Source organism: Barbus barbus (genome assembly GCF_936440315.1).
Source record: "Barbus barbus genome assembly, chromosome: 48".
In the NCBI taxonomy this organism is placed as follows: Eukaryota; Metazoa; Chordata; class Actinopteri; order Cypriniformes; family Cyprinidae; genus Barbus; species Barbus barbus.
Window position 1 is genome coordinate 3,874,588 of NC_136726.1, and position 20,500 is coordinate 3,895,087.

General features: G+C 38.4%; 1 protein-coding gene across 1 annotated transcript; it reads left to right on the top strand.

The window, feature by feature from the left end:
• Nucleotides 1–2,259: 2,259 nt before the first annotated feature.
• LOC306866580 (Iroquois homeobox protein 5a-like) lies at nt 2,260–4,831 on the top strand (the record flags this gene model as incomplete). Its single annotated transcript, XM_079411840.1, has 3 exons — nt 2,260–2,463; nt 3,113–3,518; nt 4,356–4,831. The coding sequence occupies 3 exons, from the start codon at nt 2,260–2,262 to the stop codon at nt 4,829–4,831; spliced, it is 1,086 nt and encodes a 361-aa protein (XP_079267966.1).
• Between the last annotated feature and the right edge of the window lie 15,669 nt (nt 4,832–20,500).

Below are 20,500 nucleotides of genomic sequence, written 5' to 3' on the forward strand. Positions count from 1 at the left end.
AGAGGTTTATCAGCTAATGAAAAGGATCGGGCTGATCTTGGACCAAAACAAACTTTAGACATGGGTCGGGGTGTTGGAAAGAGGGGCTTGTTGTATTATTCAACATTTCAACAGTGCAAATTTGCTTATAATATTGCACACCAGCGCATATTTGGCATCCTTCACTGGATACAAAACATGTTTATTATCACTTTTTGTGTCTATTGAGCTTAACAACTACCTTTTCCTTGCCTGAAAATGCAGGTCCTTCTTGATCCATGAAACCAGATTAAAAAACACAAATCAATATACTCATTACAATGCTCAAGGAAACAAATCAGGACTAAAACTATAATAAACCCATCTATAATTATAATAAAATGTTTAAATGCCCCAACCGATATATAATTGTCAACAGGTGTCTAGACAAAATGTGAAAATCTCCATTGGCAATGCTTTTCATGAAGCCTAATAATGTCTTATACACACAAATAATTTATCATGAATCATTTCTTCCACAGATATGATGCATTATAGATATCAAAGAGTAGTGCATCAACACACCGATTATATTATAAGCCTAATGCATTATCCTCTTTGGTTATGGGTTAAAGGTTTGATCGAGATCACCTGCTTTATATATAGACCTCAGATACTCTTCTCGCATAGAGTCATGCTGCATTAAGAAGCACTTATAGTAGACCTCGCAAACGAGATTAGTCACTTCTCTGCATGGTTAAATTGTTCAAGGAATGCAAGCGATAGTTTTATGTTTTGTTAAGAGATAAGAGATGCCTAAAAATAGTTTAGGCGAGCATCTTTAATGTAATAACCTGGCCAACGTACACGCTCAGGTGCTCGCATATAAAGAGGTTCTATAAGAGCACCTGCTCTGTTTACCTGCACCAGGTGTATATTTAGAACAATCGCACAGAACTCCATCAAATACACTTTATAAAGTATGGCGCGTGGATCCCTCCAGTGCGGTTCGCATTTGGAGCGCTGGATAAATGTGCAATGCATATTCAGAAAGAATATGACTTCTAAACGCATTATTGATTTTATTTATCTTTTCTCTCATAGCCTACACTAAAAATAGGCTACTAAAACAATTGTAAAATAATCTAAAATAGCTATAAAGCATCCGTTTGAAACTCTTTGTAACAATCAGATATGAATTATAACAGGCTAAATATAGGCTATTCTGGGAAATAAATGATCAGCATTAAAAGCGCTCTGTGGGGGTGTTCACACGGGAGAAATTCTCGCGCCCAAAAACGCAATTGGAACACAACAGATTTGAGGCCATAAAAAAATGTGAGCAGTTCACACAGGACTAGTTCAAAAACAAATACACCAGCAGACTGGGTCTTTAGACCGAATTTGACGAGGTGAATTTTATGGCAAATACTATAAAAACAGCATGTGTTGCAACTATCAAATAGAGAAAGTTTATGGCATTTACTTCGAGGTGCACTACTGTTTTTAACTTGACACTACTTGACATCTTTGAATGGGTTAGCTCCCTCTTACCTGCCAGAGCTCCTCCTGCTAGGTCTTTGAGGTCTTCTGACCACTCCATGTTAATTGTTCAGAGGACAGAGTACAAGCGAAGGGGCTTTAATTCGCGGTGGCGGAGAGTTGCTCCCCTAAATATCTTTAAAAGACGTCTGAAGGCTCATTTTTTTTATGTTTAGCTTTTGAGACCGTAGTGTGTCGAGGCATCGGTCTCTGCTTGTATTGTATCTGGTGTTTTGTTATTTGTGGAATCATTTTTATTATTGTACAGCACTTTGGTCAACGCTCTGTTGTTTTAATAGTGCTTTATTAATGAATAAATGAAATGAAATTACTTAAAAATTCAGTGCTCGTAGTAAGAGATGTTGGGGGGGGGGGGGGGGGGGGGCAGACTGGACACAAGGTGTGCACTGAACAATTAATCGTGTATGAACGGCTCTTATGTCAAGACCAAATGAAGAGGATAGCTTGAGAAATTGAGAGTGGGCGCGCGCGAGAGTGTGTGTGAGAGAGAGAGAGAGAGAGAGAGAGAGAGAGAGATGGAAAACTCAGCTTGAGCTCTTCTTTCACTCTCCCTGAGGAAGCGTGCAGAACTCGAGACACTCTTCTAGCCAGTTTACCGAAGACACTGATCATGCGAGCGACCTCGTTTAATTTCCTAATATCGGGAGTTGATGAGCTTTGAATCCTCGGTTTCTCCTTCGATGGCACCTGGGATGAGTGCGCTGACTCTTGGGCTCGTGAGGAGACTGTAATCTGGTCATGGCGTTTCCTCAAGGATACTTGTACCAGTCGTCGCTGTCTCTGTACTCGTGTCCTCCATACGGCTCCAGCGCGATCACCGGACCGCGGACGGATGATCTGGGACGGTCCTCTAGCGGATCTGCTTTCGCCCCGTACGCGTCCACAGCCTTCAACTCACTCCAGTACAGCCCCGAATCCACAGCCCCATTCACTTCCTATGGGGTGAGTTTCATTCATAATAAAGCCCAAGGTGTATTTATTCTTGAGCAGTCTGGAGGTTTATTATGATTATTATATTATGACATCATGCCAGTGCCCACAGCTGGAGCTTTGTATTGTTATCGCTATTAGTACTTAGTTTTTCACAATATAGTGTTTGCTTGACGCCTAAGCGAATAGTTTTATCATTTGCCAAATATACGCTATGAAACATTTGTCAAAATATATTTACATTTGTGTTAAGCACTTTGACTAAAGCTTAGCGATAACATAAATGATCAAGAAACGTAGTGAACATAAGAAATTTAAAATATAGATAACGAATAGAGTTCTGTAATCGCGGAATTTACATTATATTGTTCAGAATATTCGTTTTTGTTTAATTTGATTTACGATTAGGATACTTATATTTGTGTGTGTGTGTGTGATGAGCTTTCATATAAACTTAGTCTACATCAGATCAATATAAATCGAATATTTTGACTGTGATTAAAGTTTACTATTAGGCTATTATTATAATATACTACAGTTAATAACGAAATATTCAAGACAATGTTTAACAGTAGCCTGGGAACGGATCCTCGTGGAAAACGGATAGTCTGCTCTGCTTCCCCCCCCCCTAAATTGTAATCTTTATGAATTCATTGCCCAGGGCTCCCCATATGACCCTTCTCCAGGCATGACTGGCTCTATAGGCTATCATCCGTACGCCGGTCCCCTGGGCCCGTACCCGTTTGGAGACCCCTCTTACCGGAAGAACGCCACACGAGATGCCACCAGCACCCTGAAGGCCTGGCTCAGCGAACACCGGAAAAACCCGTACCCCACGAAAGGAGAAAAAATCATGCTGGCCATCATCACCAAGATGACCCTCACTCAGGTGTCCACCTGGTTCGCCAACGCCCGCAGAAGACTGAAAAAAGAGAATAAAATGACTTGGACGCCACGGAACCGGAGCGAGGATGAAGATGAGGAAGACAGCATTGATTTAGAGAAAAATGATGAGGACGATGAGCCGCTCAAAACAGCCGAAACAACACAGACGACCAAAGATTTAGGTGCTCATTTTTTCTCCCTTGTTATGTCACGTATACGCGTGGCTGCATTGATATTATATTTCTTATATTTTATTAACATTTTTATTTTAAATAAATAGATTTTGTTTGAACAAATGTTAATTACAAATATTATCAGATGGCAAAAAGGTTCAATCTTTTGTGGTTTAACCATCAAGTAACTAATGCAATAGCATTATTACACAATGCTTGTTATGTTCGATATTATGTTCAATAATAATAATATGCTAATAGTTATCAAATTCAGGAGCTTCTGAGTTATGAATATTAATAAGCCTCCAAATGGGTTTAGATAATTTTCATGAAAAATAAAAAAATATATAATTATTTGTTTGTAAACAAATGAATAAAAAATGACCTTGACACCATGTCATGAGGGTCTATAGAGGTCCTCTGTAAAATATACTTTAGTGTTTTATGTTTTTCATGTCACATGATAACAAAATAACCCCAGTGTGTTGGTTACAGCATATTGCCTTTGATTTAGAGGACACACGTTTAATAACAAAACATCAATATTTTAAAAGAAAAGGGGGGAAATAATGTACAGCCTTTGAACTAACAATTTTTTCCTGACAAGTTTTACAATCAAGTTCCCACAAACCTTTACCGTCTCACACTTATTCTACCTATTGTCTTTTTGTTAGAGGAAAAAGAGCGTCATTGTTACGTATTTATATAGCCTATATATATTATAGAATCTTCTTTGTTAATTTACAAATATTGTCTATATTCCATGCTATTTGTCTGTTTCTAACAGGCATTTCTAACACTAATGAGTCTATTATCGTTTGATCGCAGTTGTCGATGACTGCACAGAAAGCCGCACGGAAGATCGGGACGCGGCGGACGCGGAGGACGCGGTCATCATCGACTGCGGAGAGGAAGAGGAGCCCACGACCTCCTCTCCCCGAGACGAGCTGAGAGAAACCGAGAAGCCCCTCCGTGAGAACTGCAAACCCACATCTGTCATTCATTCCCCAAACCCGACCCCCAAACCCAAACTCTGGTCTCTGGCCGAAATTGCTACGTCGGATAAGAGGAGTGACGAAGCGTCACAGCCATCAGGGGCGTTATCGCCCGCCGGGTCACCAGCGCAGTGCCCCTTTCCCCCCAGACACTTATACTACACATCTCCTTTCTACGCGGGCTTCACGAACTATGGCGCTTTCGGAAACCTGAGCGGTTCAAACCCGGCGCATCTGAGCGGAATTAATCAGGCTGTGTTCCACAGCAAACTGACCCTGGAGATGTGCAAAGAACTCACCTTCGAGCACAAGAGGGCGAATATGTAGTGTTTATATTTATTATCTCTTTATTGCAATGTAGGACGAATGGCAAAGCGTTCTTTCTGAACTTTCCACGAAGCATAAAACTTTTTATATTTAAAAAGGAAACATTCTTTTCTTAAAATATCTATCGTTTATTGTGAGGTATTTGTGTAAGAGGCCAAAGCACTAATTTCAAACCTTTTATTTTTTTGTTAAAGCTGTTAAATCAGCTGTTAAAATGATTTCGAGTGTCCTTGTTTGAACGGATCTTCACTTAGGCTAAATTGATCATCTGTGCCATTTTTTCTTTCTACTTGGACCACTTTGGATTTTCAAGCAAATTTGGCAATGCATATTCTAGAATCAGTTTTGTTTGTGGATAGTAAATTATGCACATGTTAAACTTAAAAAAAAAATATATATATACCCATTTTATTAAGAAATGTTGCAATAGTTATGTTGAGAGTTTTATATGCTTCAAGAGGAACTATATTAGGGGTGGCATCAGGAAATTCTCTCCCTGGTCTGTAGACATCAGTCAAGAAAATTTAGTTTCTGCAATGTTATTGCATCCAAGATTCTTTACATGTATTTTGACCCATTATGGATTATTCTATCATCTGTTCTTTGCAGAATGGTGTGCAGTGCCTTCCTGATTTGCTCACAACTGTGCTACACCTACATGGACTCAAAGAAAACACTCAATAGCTGTAAAACTCACCTCCTGGGCATAATACGGTGGATAAATTGTAAATTTAAATAGCACAAGTCAACATTTATTGCAGGGGGATTATGGGACAGTACTCTTAAGTGGAGGAGATATTAAATTTATGCTCCATAAAGCATCTTCTCATGAAATGTGTGTTGCTTTTTTCCTGTGATGCGGAAACAGCGAGGGGCTAAACATTTTAAAAGGTATTAAACGTGTAAATTCAAAATTTAGTAAACTCTTTGCAAGAAAGACAGGATTAGCATAGATTCCCCATTTCTGCTCGAGTCCGACATCAACAAACATCAGAGAAGCGACTCAGGCCCCGTGGCTTACAGGGGTAATACAACGTTTTTGTACACAAAACCATGAAAAGAGGCTGCAAGGACTTGAAAAGCTCTCTAATCCCTGCAGTAAATTCTGAGTTTGGGTATATATATTATACTCGGCGCAATGCTATTTCACAATTCACTGAATTCAAGGCTTTGTAACCGATGAAACTATCCAAACTATCCAATCATTTTACAGTCAACACAGTCATTTTATCTTTTTATTGCTTTACAAGAGGGTTTTGGGGATGATAGAGATGAGTTTTCGTTCTGTCTCTTTTGGTGTAAACACAAAATATCACTAGTAATTGCTGTAAAATGCAGCTGATGCATTCGTTCCAAAATATCTTTCCTCTAGTTCTGTTGCCAGCTGTTAAATATGCTTTCATGCATAAATGTTGAACCTCTTAAAAGGAGAAGACATATTGCTTTCTGTAATTTTAACGATATTTCATATATAAATGTCCTTTTTTTTTTCAAATGGCAAGATTTAAAAATCTGATATTATACATTAGGAACAATTAAATCCAATGATTTCAAACCTAAGTTATACAATTTTCTATCAAAAATTTACCCAAGATGACACATTCTTATACCATTATGACTCAAGTAGTGACCAAAAAAGATGCATTGATAACATAATATATTTTTTCTGTCACACTGTATGTTTCAGTCTATGAATTGTGGACAGTTCATATGAGAGAAAATCTTCATTCCACACCGTAATCAATATAGGTGGGCCGTTTTGAAGCATGCACGCTTTTGCTCTTAACTAAAGGCTATGTAAGGCTTTTAAAAGCATTGATTTGGAGCAGATCGATGGGGTCTGAGGGACTGTTTTCCTACATAGTGAGAAGGCAGTAACAGGCCGCTGATGAGCCAGACAGCACGGGACAAATTGTGGGTCATTGAGAGCCGGGTTGTTCATATTGCCACTTGACTACATCACTCTGCAGTTAAACTACAGAATTTAGAAACTGTTTTCTTAACTTTGTCTGGCTGACATTTATTAAATGTTTTACATTTGATAATGCATTGGAAATTTGTTTCTTTTTTTTTATTAAATATGAAGCTTTTATAACCACTGGGTCTCATTGACTATTTAAATTAGTCAAAAATGGGTCGCAGAATTGTTGTGATATCAAACGGAAGCGACAAAATGTCAAACAATAATATGAATGTAAATGCACGTGTTGTCAATGCTGCCACTTTCCAATCAAATTCATCTGAATTCATCAAAAGCTAGTCAAATGATGCAGATGGGATTTAAGACAGTTGAGGTGGGATGGAGGGGGGGGGGGGGGGGTTATTAAAATCACTTGCAATTATAATAAACATGGTTTGTGTTGAGAAATTGTATTTTACAGGAATTGTTAAGAGAACGGTTTTTAAAAGAACCTTTTTTTAAAGAATTTGAATATTTTTTCACCTTTTATGCAAAGAAAAGGTTCCATGGATGTTTAAGGTTCTTCTTGTAAAGAACCTTTATTTTTAAGAGTGCATCACGCTATCCAATGTAAGATCTGGATTCCAAAGCAAAACCAGTCGAGAACCACTGATCTTCCGATTTAAGGGTGAATTATTTGTGCAGTTATTATTCATTCTCCTAACAAGCACGCCATCCAGTGTATTATTGCATTACACACTGACAGTCCTCCAGGCTTTTGGCAAATAGATTTCATTTAGGGTTCAAAACGGCCAAAGACGCTGATGGCTCAATTTACTTAATAATAGATGGGAGGTAGTCTCTAAAATAATATTGACTTAAATACTCCCGCATGCTGAGCAGGCTCAGGCGGGCATTAAGAGAGGAGGCGTTTTAAACAGACAGCTGTGCTACAGCCTCAGGGCTCCTCTTTAATTGAAAGGATCATTAGGAGCCTCGGCGTCCCTTAGCAACTACAGTCCTCGCCGTGCAAATAACATGCATCGCTCGCCACAAACGAAACACAAGCCCGCTGTCGTCGCACGCCACATTCAATAAGAGCGCCTGACGCACGGATAATTGTGTGCTGACGGATGATTGGCTAATTAAGACATGCCACCTCACATTGTCTTTGGATGCCAAGGCTTGCTTGCTTATTTACATGAAAGACTGTGAATAATTTAGTACACCTGGAGACAGAAAACAATACGCCTTGTTTATTGTAATGGGAAGGAATACCAATTCTGAGGATTTGTGAAGTGAATTGAGCTGAGCATTATAATGTCCTGTGTCCAGCAGGTTAACAAACTGAAATAGAGTTAGAATTGCCAACAATAAAATGAAAAGTGTGCAAGGGAGGTCGGGGCTAGTTGTCACACTCACTCCAGTGAAGATTTCTCAGGGAGGGTTAAAGTTGTGAAAGGTCAAATCTGCATTGGCGCATACCATTGACCATTTTAAGTATTGACTATAAAAAATCTCACTGAAAATTGTTGATTTCCAAGGAAAATGTAGTCCGTTTAATCAATGTTAAAGCATAAGTAAGTTGTCACTATGGAAATCAGCCATTAGATGGCCTATTATAGACTTTTTAGACAAAACTTTAAACAATAAACTGATTAAGAAACAAAATATTTCATTAGAAATAGCAAAAAATTAAGGAAAAAAGGATCAAATCATAATTTTGGCCAACATAAACTAATAAATAAGTTTAAAGATACAAACCACGTGATCCACCTTCATAAAATTGTGACAAACTGCCCCAATCTGAGGTTTATGAAAAATACTCAACCTTTTCTCTTGTATAGTTCAGCCTTATACCTTGCTTTAACGTATCCTTGTGTTTTTATTATGTTCACTTTTTACCCAGCAGCTATTATAAAAATATGATGTTGGGATTTTATGATATGATGTTTGGAGGACAAAATGTTCTCTAATTTATGTACTTTTGAACAAGGTGTTCACAAACTCACTACAGAAAAACAAGCGTAATTGGAGTTTTGACTCCAAATCTTCCAATTACCTAGCTGTATGCCTTTTTGACAACGTCCCATTGTGAGACAACTAGCCCCAGTCTATTCTACTCATAATCAGCTCATGTGTTCCTTTCTGTCTGATTGCATTATTTCATGTAGGTGCAGGTATATTCTTTAAACAGCACTGAGCTGAAATCACATTAATATAAAGTGCACGAAAAGTGCATCCTAGATCTGATTAGCGCGCATCTTAACACCGCGAGGAACACATGAAGCATTTGCAGTTACGCGCTGACTTTGTAAACCAATGCATTCATCTCATCTGTTAGAGCATTTAGTTAAGCTGAAGGAAAGAGAATGTTATCCGGAAAGCCGGAACAAAGTTTGAAAGGCAGCGCTTGCAGGTTTAATATCGCTATATCACAAGCACTCCCGCATTACATCTGTAAAGCAACGCATTCAGCAAGAACAATTGACAGAGTGCCTCTGTATTCACAAGGGTTGAGTTATCATATTAAAAATACATTTATTCTAAGTCAATTTTTGAGATTGTTTGGCAGTGCTGGAAACAATAACATCATGGAGGACTCCATATTCCTGCCAGCACCCTGGGGTAGCGCTATATTTCTTTTTGATGTGATTAAAACACAATGATGAATATGGTTTGCTTTGTAGTTGAATAATGGCCCAGAAAGCGAGACTGCGCTATTGAATGGATTCCTTCATCTGAAATGGAAAGACACAAATATATGATTACATTTTTATCTATTCTGAAAGCGCTTTCCCTGATAGCACACCTACATCTCGGACACGTCTATTTTACGTCTGCATTTACATCTGCGAGACGTATTTTTTAGGGTGTTTGCTCATCTGCAATACGTCTATAGGACGTTTCCTTTTAGATGTCAAATAGACGTCTATTAGATGTCTTTAAGATGTTTATGAGTGTATGTAAAACTGACATTTGAAAGACGTCTGCCAGACGTTTGTAGACCGCAGATGCTTTCCAGATCAAGAGATCTTTAACAGACGTCTTGCAGACGTACGTGTGCTATCTGGGTTAGGTGATTTGCTGTAAATACTGCGGATAAAAGTTTTACATATATTATTTGAGGTTGCAGGTATTACCAGCAGTGGCTCATCCATTTTAATATCAGCCCAGCTGTTTTTATTATAACATTTTTTCTTTTTTACTAATAGGCAGTGGATAGATGAATTATTCACAAAAAAATGCTGCCACAAATCTAGGATGTTTTCCAGGCATTGCTATTTGTATGCTAAGGAGTTTTGAAGGGTTTTAGCACATTGTTAAATTCATTGCTTACTTGTCTAAAATAGCTCTCTTTGATATATATTGTCTTCAATAACTTCATCTAATACACCAGCATTCTGGCAACCAAAAACATTCAGCCGTAAAGGGGGGAACAAAGACGAATTGGTGGTTTCCGCCAAAATCGTTGACTGAACAAGTTAGCTCTTCTCCGATGTTGCGTTTTGACGCATACTAGTGTCTATTTCATTCACACCTAAGCTACAGCAAGAAAATATGTCAGCAATGTGGATGAACTCCACCGTGGACAAAACCGATGCTTTAGAGTAGCAAAATGCACATTTTGTTTAGCTAAAATATTTTGAGAGGCGGTTTATTGCCAAAGAACTTTAGTATGCCTGGATTATCACCTTTGAGCACGACACCCTGAATTCAAGTTAAATTACCCAAATTAATTTTTGATTTTGGGCCAAATGAACACATTCGGTTTTGGTGTTTCCGTAAAATAAAATCACTTTGGTGCATCACTGTTCATATCCATTTTTGTAACTGCTCCACATACAGTATAACTCTAAAATATTATGAAGTCATTTTTTCTTGTCTGTTTGTGTGTAGAATAATATTTCCGCCTGTTGGCTGTTGCCGCGGTAGGCGTCTGCGGTCATGTCTGCGAGTATCTCCTGCTGAGAGAAGCTCGAGGACCAACAGCTGTCAGGATCTGTTCTATGCCAGCCAGCCCTCTCATAATTCCATCTCGGAGTCATTTTTCACCCCAATAATCCATCACAACTGCCCCTAATCTGTACCAACTGCATCCTAGTGTTCTGATGCGTCACCTCCAGCAATCCACATATTAAACGTGGATTCAACCTGCAGTGAACATTTTCGGTGTTGGTTGGCGACATCACATCACAAACATACACTATTATCACAAACATACCCCCTACGATGCCCCTCCATCCAACTCTCTCCAGGATCTGGCAGTGACATATGTTATCACACCCCTGTTTTTCCAGTAACCCGCTACTCGCTCATACTCCAGAGATCTTGCCCTGCAGTCGCCTGAGCCACTGAGAAGATGCCAACATGCACTATAAATCACACATTATATAGATGGAACATCACATATACACATAAAACATCTTGAAGACATGACAATTCTTAGTGAAACACAAATTCCCCAGAAGACACAAAGTGATACAGGTTTGGAAAGAAATAAAGATGAGTAAATGTGACAGGAATTTATTTTTTATTTTTTGCTGAATTATCCATTAATGGTTTTCTAAACCATCATCTTGGGAGAGGTTATAACAAAAGCTGCTGATAAAAGCAAACCAAAGAAGAGGTGTTACATGGCAAACTAGCAAGGACAATGAAATGTGCCAGTAGCCAGAAATGTGCTCATTACTCAAAAACATGTATTTATTGCTCGTTACTAGTTACTTCTTTCAGAAGTAATATTATTACTTTACTTATTACATTCTGGCAACAGTAATTAGTTACACTACCAGTTACATTACTTTTCCTTCAAGCCCCACAGTTGTTGTAATTGCATATCTTACCCAAAAAATTCTTCTGAAATATTACTAAAAATATATTTCTGCCTCATCATTTGACCAAAATCCACATTGGATCGCAGTCAGAAGTTATTACAAACACTCAATGATTTTAAGGTGTCCATGTTACACGTTACTATTATAATAACAAAAAATATGCATAATTACAGCACGTAACCATAAACCAAACTACGTACATGTAGTTAATTAATATTACTCAGTACTTAAATGTATAGTTACACTTTAACAAGGACACCTTAAAATAAAGTAAAACCAATGATAATAGTGACTTTTAAGTGTTGTATTAACCTCATAATTTGTCATATCTTGAAGCTAATTGTAGCTATAATTTCTGTTACCCGCATACGATTATATTTCATGATGCAGTTGATCAAAATATATAGCATGAGTTCATTAGAAAACGTTTCATTTTCTAAAAATATTTTTAATTATAGTAATACAGTTTATATCGGGATCTACGTTGGAGGGCAAGCCATGTAATGCCAGAGTAGAGTAATGCCACAACTTACACATCAATGTTCAGATCATCTTTTCTTCTCTCAAAATCAATGTAATGGCATAAGCTTTTCCATATTCCAAGCTTGCCTGATGCTCCGGTGACTTCATGTGTTCATGAGTCGTGAAAATTATGAAAATAAATCTAGGAGTTATTGGATTGTTTGACTTCAAAGGGGTTAGGGTGACCAGACGTCCCGAAAAATTCGGGACAGTCCCGAAATCTAAGCTGCTGTCCCGAATCCCGAATCCCGCTCTAATTGTCCCGAAAATTATACTGAAGCAAAATCTTAAATAGTTATTGTCTGATAAAACATAAAAAACTGTCCGTGGAGCGAGGTTGAGTCATCCTGCAGCCTGGCAACCAGCCCCTGCCGGCTGCTCATTGGCTGCAGCATTTTTTTTTGGTTCATTAACTTCAGTTTGAAGTATAAAAATAGCCTAACGTTACTTCTATATTATATAAAATGATATGTATATGTAGGCTACTTATATTAATAAAAACATGATTGGTTCAGTCACTTTCGTTTGAAATTCATTATCTTTATTATTCATTATTCATTACCCCCCCCGTCCCGAATTTCAACCAATCTCATCTGGTCACCCTAAAAGGGGTTGAGGCATCAACAATAACCAAGTACGGTAACTAGCTGTTTTATGGATGGTAACTATTAGTAATTAGTTACACTACTAATTGCTGCACAGAATACTATTACTGTAACTAGTTACTTGTACGCTGGTCAGGAGATGTATTTAAAAGCTGCTACATGAATTGATAAGAGTGTGAATAAATGCAGACTTTGGCAGTTTACCATCTTCTTGAGTGGCAACTGATCACAGTCTATTATACATTTGGCTTCCAACTGATTCCATCTGCATTGCTAGTGGACACCTGTCACGGGACAGACAGTTCGCAGCTCTTCCCTTTTATTCCGCTTTTCACATCTGTCTGTTTTAAAAAATTGAAGTGACAGCAAGAGCGTGTGGGTGTTACCTAGTAACAGCTCCCTCGACTCCTGGTATTTACATCTAAAAAGTGAATCCTTGATGAGATGAGGAATATCAAAGACAACCAAAGAAGTGTGGAGTTTTTAATAATGTACCACCTGTTCTAAGCAGAGGCGTCAGTATGTCATGGGAGTTTTTAAAGCTTATAAATTCAGAATGAGGCGAGGTAGATGTCTATCATCATGAATATGCGGCTGCACTGTTCAAACCATCATGATTTTAGGGTAAGGCAATTTGAAGGGTGCAAATATAACTAGAGAGACACTTCTTGAGTCTGTCTGAAAGGCAGGCCTTTGAGAAATAATGATAGGTCACCGTTTATGTATGCCTCTGCCTCTTTTCAATTTGAGGCCCTCTTTTGTGTATTGTGTGTTGTACCTTCTAACCCTTGGCATTTTGAGTGTCTAGCTGTGCCATGTTGCTAGTCTGTCAATGGGGGTGGTGAATATACCACCCTCTTCAACTGAAGATCACACAGTAGGTAGCAAGTGCCATGGGCGGCAACGAGGGGGTCCACTATAAGGTACATGGCATTTGTGGTTTTTGCTGCTCGCTGATGCTGGCTTCCCTGCTGATAGCTGCAATTTCTGCTGAACAGTATACCATTATCTAAAGGATGCTCAGAGAGTTTGAAAGACAAGATAAAGAGAGAAATGGAAATATGCATCTACTGCACATAAAACAAAGAAATGTACATATGTGGATTAACTATCAAGTCTGAAAACTACGACACATATCCCCATATTCGAGATGTCCTAGATAAGAAACAATGACCAACGCTATGCCTCTCTGGGCTCAATTAGTTTTGTCTGATGGGTTGATCTGTCCGGCAGTTCAGATGCAAATAGACCAGAGCAGACAAGCCCAGACCCAGCACAGGTGTTACTTAGCATGGGGTCTGTCATCTACATCAAAAGGACACCTTTGACACTCCACATAACTTACAGATCCTTCTGCTGCCACCAGAAAGGAAGAACAAAAGAATAGGCTTGAAAGAGGAATCAATAGGCATATGGCAATTAATAAAACATTTTCCCACTGAATTCACTACAGAGGAAATTTCTTTGTTCTGTTTTCACAAAAGAAGGAGACTAGACAGAGCAGATCACTTAATGTTGTTTAAAATTTCGCTCTTCAGTCAAATTCTTGTCGGTGCCAAAAGGAGGGCTCACATGGACTTTCTTGTGCAGAATGTAACAATAATTCTCAGGAAGATTCTATGTAAATAGAACATCACTTAATTGATCAGTGAATGCAGGTGGCTCCTACTTTGGAAACCATAATGAGCATCGTATTACCCTAATGAATGGTGTAATCAATGGTGTAATGTAAAGGGTATAAACCAAGTGCATTGCTTTCGACTGCAGTAGAATTAAGAGTCATATTCAGAGACATTGACTCCAAGGCATATGACCATTCAGACTACACCTCTGGCATTAGGGAGGATTACAAGCCTCACCATGTGCAAGTACCCTAACCTCCACCTCCTTGCTCTTAATAGTGGTTCAGCAGAAAGGGAATTTTGTGATTATAGTGGAAATCCAGTATTATGGATGGATCCGTAATACCTAAACCTCTCAGGAACATTCCTGAGGACTGTAGCCATTAGAGTCTACTAGATAGAACATTTGACAATGTCTGGAATCCAGGATATCCTTGAGTAAATAGGGTTACTAGACATGGAATAGTCTCTATGTCTAGAAGTTAACAAAATAAGTTTCATTTGGAGGATATACTGATATAGGAGATATAACTGATATGAAACAATTACTTTTTCCAGTGAAGTTAAAAGGACCTACATACCTGGGACTGAATTTGTGGTTCCAGGGCATCCTCAGTTGTAGAGAGCACTTGTAGGCAGCCAGATTTGTTGAACTGGGTGGAATGAGGGTGCTGGTCTGTGTCTACAATATGCCTGGATTTACTGTTGATATATAAATCAACAAAGTCTTAAATGGTCTACTTTCCATATAATCGTGCTTCACTATCTCCGGTCATCCATTGCTGGGAAATCCAATGGTTCAACCAAACAAAGAAAGGGATAATGTTTATGAACTAGAAAATATTGGAAAGACTCCAGGACATATTGGTAACTGAGATCCGGGACTTCTCCATTACAACTGAAACTGACAACAGTAAGAGAATAGATATCTACCTCCTGGTTTAGCGTACTCCTCTAGACTAGGAAAGAACCAGGATATAGGACTAAGTCAGAATGGACACACTTTATTTTAAAGTCCAATTCACGCTATTAATAAGCCTTTAACTTCAACTTTTACCTCAATAAACTCCCAATTTGCTGCATATTAATAGTTAGTAAGGTAGTTGTTAAGTTTAGGTATTGGGTAAGATTAGAGATGTAGAATATGGTCATGCAACTATGTATGTACAAGTAGTTAATAGTAAGAATTGGTCCATATACTAAAGTGTTACCGAAATAATATTTATGAAATTATATCCACATTCAAGATATAAACTATTTCTCTTAACCCCACCTCTGAACAGCACATAAAAGTAGTTTGTTTACTTTACATATTGGTCAGAAGTGACTGGTACTAGGCTATAATAACATTTAAGGTAAACTAGACTGCATTCTGTCTGGCTCTGTATATCTAAACATGTGTTCACATCAGAGTCGTTCACATAGAATAGAAAATTCTAATATACTACAATCATATAACTTTCTCAGACCAAAAAACAAAACAAAATGACCATTCAAGAGCAATTAAACTAGCTTTAAACTACTTGTAATTCATATGCCACTCAACCCTTCTACAAGTACACAGGCACATACACACATCACTACCCTGTCCTCTTATCCAGTGAGAGTCTTGACTGTGGGGAAACAGCTTAGGATAAAGTTAATCATGCATATAATTGGGTTTTGACTCTTGTGTCTGCAGGGGCCTGACCTGCCGGTATCAGGATGAGTAGCCCATCACCTGAGTGATTAACACATGTAAATGAACACAGCCCATAATTATAAACCACGTTTACCTCCTCTCGAGATGATGAGTTTGGACTCTCTGCAGATAGACATAACTCATGGATACATATCGAACCAGAGTTTGAAGAAGAAGAGGGATTAATTTAGGGTTGCCAGGGCATGCCCTCGGCGGGAGCAAATAAAACTTACAAAACAATGTGGGAAACGGCTGGAAAATGTCAAGGCCAAGTATCTCCGAGGAAGAGAAATCAATATAGCATGTGCTTTCTGGACAAGGCCACTCTGTCACAGCTTTCATATTCGAACACAGGCCTCACAAACAGTTTAATTATGAATCACAAGCTTGAGCCATACAGGATCATGACAGGTTCAGGCGCCCAACACAATGCCTACTGCATAATTTAAGACCACAACTATAGATGGTGAAAGCCTCCAATACATGAATTCAGGGCATCGGGTGTAGTATAGGATTGCTGAGAGGTGGCCCTCTTGTGTTTATTTGCCTTTAAAATAATGTCCTCTTCTTCCCCAAGGAATAATTACTAGGATTAAGAATCATTTAATCATTTAGTAAAAATGTTATCGTTCCTTTAGTTTGATATTTTTCATGGTGATGCTTTAAAGGTGATGACTCAAAGAAGCTCTGAGGGTACTTGAAACATGCTGTGCTTAACTGACAGACATGGTGTATAACTCCCTCTGATATCCCTTTTACTGCTGCTACAGCCAGTGCAACATCTTTGTAAAAACATCATTTTTGTGAGGACTATGATAGTTTTCCACTTTACGCCATGAGCAAGATGTGTGCCAAGTTAAGAAATGGTTCAAATAACACAGTGTCTACAAGCCATTTTAGAATGCAAAACGTGTCTGATCAATGTCTAGTGGACATGACCATGAACCAGTTCAATTACTATAAGAAGACTGACTCAAGAATTGCCATGACACAACAGAGCTCTTTACAGGTCTGGACACTTTTGAACAAAAAAAAATGCACCAGGCTATAAACTTGATTTGATCATACTGCAAACAAAAACCTATCAAAAACTTTTGCCCACAAAAAAGAAGAAGATCCTAATGCGTTTACAAACCGAGACAGAATTCTCGAATACACGCATTAAGAGCCTTCATCTTGTGGTAATTGCCAACAGCATTGCAACAGCCTTTATGAGATGCTAATCCAGCCACCCTCTTGTCAGGGACAGAGCATGAGGAGCGGCAGAAGCAGTTTGTTGTCCTGTTCCCGTCTGGCAAGCTTGACATTTTCCCCTTCTGCTTTTGTCCCCTGCGCTCTCGAAGGGCCTGGCTCCCCTGGCCCTCCTCGAGGCGTGTATTAAGTATGAGTCTTTCTCTGCACTCTCGGATAATCTCATCAGAGAGTGGGATGCTGGGGGTGTATGTAAATCCACATCTGTCCTCTGCAGGGAGAGAAAGTCGCTGGAATGCTCATTGAACCTGGTCTCCCAACCCACTTCCATACAGCGAGTGGAGACCATGACCTCAGTTTAGATGCAAACACAAGAGTGCATGCTGCAGTACATATTACAGACTGTCTGATGGCTAACATCTTGGAAATCTCTAGCTAAGATCACCTTGTGTACATGGATGTGCTAAAAGGGATAGTTCACTCAAAAAAAAACAAAAAACAAATCTGTTACAAAAACATATGATTATATTTCTTCTGTGGAATGCAAAAGAAGGTATTTGAAAAACCTCTGAGCAGTTTTTGTCAATGGAGACAAAGGTTTCAAGCTCCAAAAAGATATAACGGTATCATATAAATGATCTATACTGGTTTAATCCAGTTGTTTAGTCTCATATATAATCATGCTAAAATCCAGTATGGTGATGACACATCAGTAACATCAATCTTCACTGGTTCTTCCATTAAGTCAATTAGCATGGGGACCAGTAAGGTTTAATGTTATTGACATGTAACCATATTGGATGTTGAGGTAAAAATGTATCCGCATCTCAAAGAACTTTGCATTTCAGCTGATGTCTCAAAGCTCTTTCATTTAATAAGGTCCAGACAAACCAAACCAACATCAAAGAACTAGCTGTGATGAAAGTCACATTCTGCGGTGTTGCCTCAAGCCACTTGTGTCTGGGCCAAAATTTGCGCTTGAATATAGCGCAAAGATTTCCAACAATGGCCAACTAGCCAAAAATATTTGCACCTGCCTGTGGAACAAAGCACAAAAACTCATCCAACGGAAGCTCAACAATGGCTTGACACCGGCAAAGACCAAATATTGGCTTGGTGTGTCACAGCCCCTACTGTGTTATGTAACACAGATTTTACAATAAATTCTCAATGAACTTTTTCTGTCTCGAATATCCTGATGTGGGTTGTACAGTCTAACTACTGCATTTTTATATAACATTTTTTACACTTGCTCATATTGTTTCACCCAAAGGACTTTTTTCTGGGCCTAAACTGTACATTTTAGTTCGAATATTAAGGAGATGCGCACTAGTGTGACTAAACGTTTCTCCATTTCTGACTTAAAAGAAGCCTCTCTTTCACATTCACATTACTCTGATTTAAAGGATTCTACTGTTAGTATCATTCTACAGTGTTCGGCAAACACTCAACACTCTAGATTAAAACATTAAACCGCAATTTACATTTCAGAAAAGAGCAGCAGAAAGACTACCGCTCCTTTGACTTCATTCTTTCCTCAAACATGAAATAATGATTTTCTGCCAGTCTAATTACAGAGGCAACATCTGATCTGTGCTGCATCCGAGGGGGATTAACTCCAGCACAGGCATTAGAGCTCATTACCAGCTCCAGTGCAGAAATATTACATCTTGTAATTGGATGGAGAGATTTATATACTGATCAGATGGGGTTTCTCTAATAATATTGTGATTAGAGGCTTAGTTTGGACTGGGGGTTTATCAGTCAGAGCAGGGATGAGAAAAGGAGGTTTTTATTAACCTTTAACCCATAGTGAAGACGCTCACCTCTAGTCAGTATAAGGAAAAAATAGATAATCGACCAAGTTAACCCAAATTGAATTGAATTCAATTGAACAAGTTAGCTCATGTCTAGCTTGATGATGATGTTATTCCCATTCCTTGGTTTCGTTGCTTTCTCAAGTTCAAGTAAAAAATTCAAGACACTTTAAGTCAAACGTGCTCAATTAGAAAAACTCTGATGTGTGGCTTGCTCTACAAAACGATGTTAACTGACTTCTTAAAACTTTAAAAACCTACAGAGAAATAAAAGCTGCCTCTCAAAGTTATGCTTTCAGCTCAAAAAAGGTTAAATCGAGGTAATGGAAGCATTCAGAGTCGCGCGCTGCTACTTCAGATGGCGGGAAATCAAAGTTGCTATTGATTCACGTCATCCGCGCTGCGCGGGAAAAGCGACAGAACAGCCGCGAAAATCAGAGGAGAAACCTGCCGTGATTTAGTGAGAAGCGCTGAAGAGACACATCAAATCTGCTTGAAGAGCAGTCGCCGAGCTGAGAGGGTGACAGCAGAGCCGCTATTGATTTCTGCCGGTGTAAAAGCACTCAGGGGAAACATTTCAACCCGCCAACGACCTCAAACATCTCCAAGCTTATGACAGATGCCTCTGACGTCACACAAACATGAATTTTTCAGTAGAGCTGTCTGATCTAAAAATCACCATTTTTTTTTTCCTTTCTTTTTTTTTTTTTTTGTCTAATATTATAAATTTATTTTTAAATATTCACTGTGTTTTAAATACGAACACATTTCCAACCGAATATATAGGCACAAATAAAATAGTGGAGCAAGCAAGATGTCACTGTACTACTTCAGTGAGTACTTTAAGGGTAGGTTTATTTGTGAAATTTAATCTATGTAAAGAAAAAAAATATATATATATATGTATTTATTTTTTTCCTGACACACAAAGTTGTTAGAAGGAACTTGACATTTTCCGCAAAATGTAAACAGTAAACAAAAGTACAACAGAAAATAAAAGCCATTGTTTTGGCCAAACTGACAGCTTCTCTATTAGCCTATGTCTGATTTTGATCGATAACTCCCAATGTGACAACTCTCACCTATATGTTTTAATTAGCTATTCAGATACAGTTCCTTTTAATAACCTCAATGTGAAAATGTGCATTTAAAAAAAAAAAAAAGTAACTGCAACTTCATGTAAGTGGATTAAGCATTGAACATAATTGAACTGACTATTGATTAACTAAAATAAAATCCTCTTGAGATCTTCGCTGGAAATGAACAAACCCATTAATTACCATCACAATGTATGCAGACAAGAGCAAAAGCACTTAACCCATAAATGTATGCTTCTTTTTTTTTTTGTCCTTGACTAGTCCTAGAAAGTGTACAATTATGAAATAGCACTTAAGGGACTGTATCTGATATTCACTCAAGCTCATTAGGCCTATATAGTGTAAATATAGATTTATCAGTGATAATGTTAGTTTATAAGGAAATAAAGAGTATGC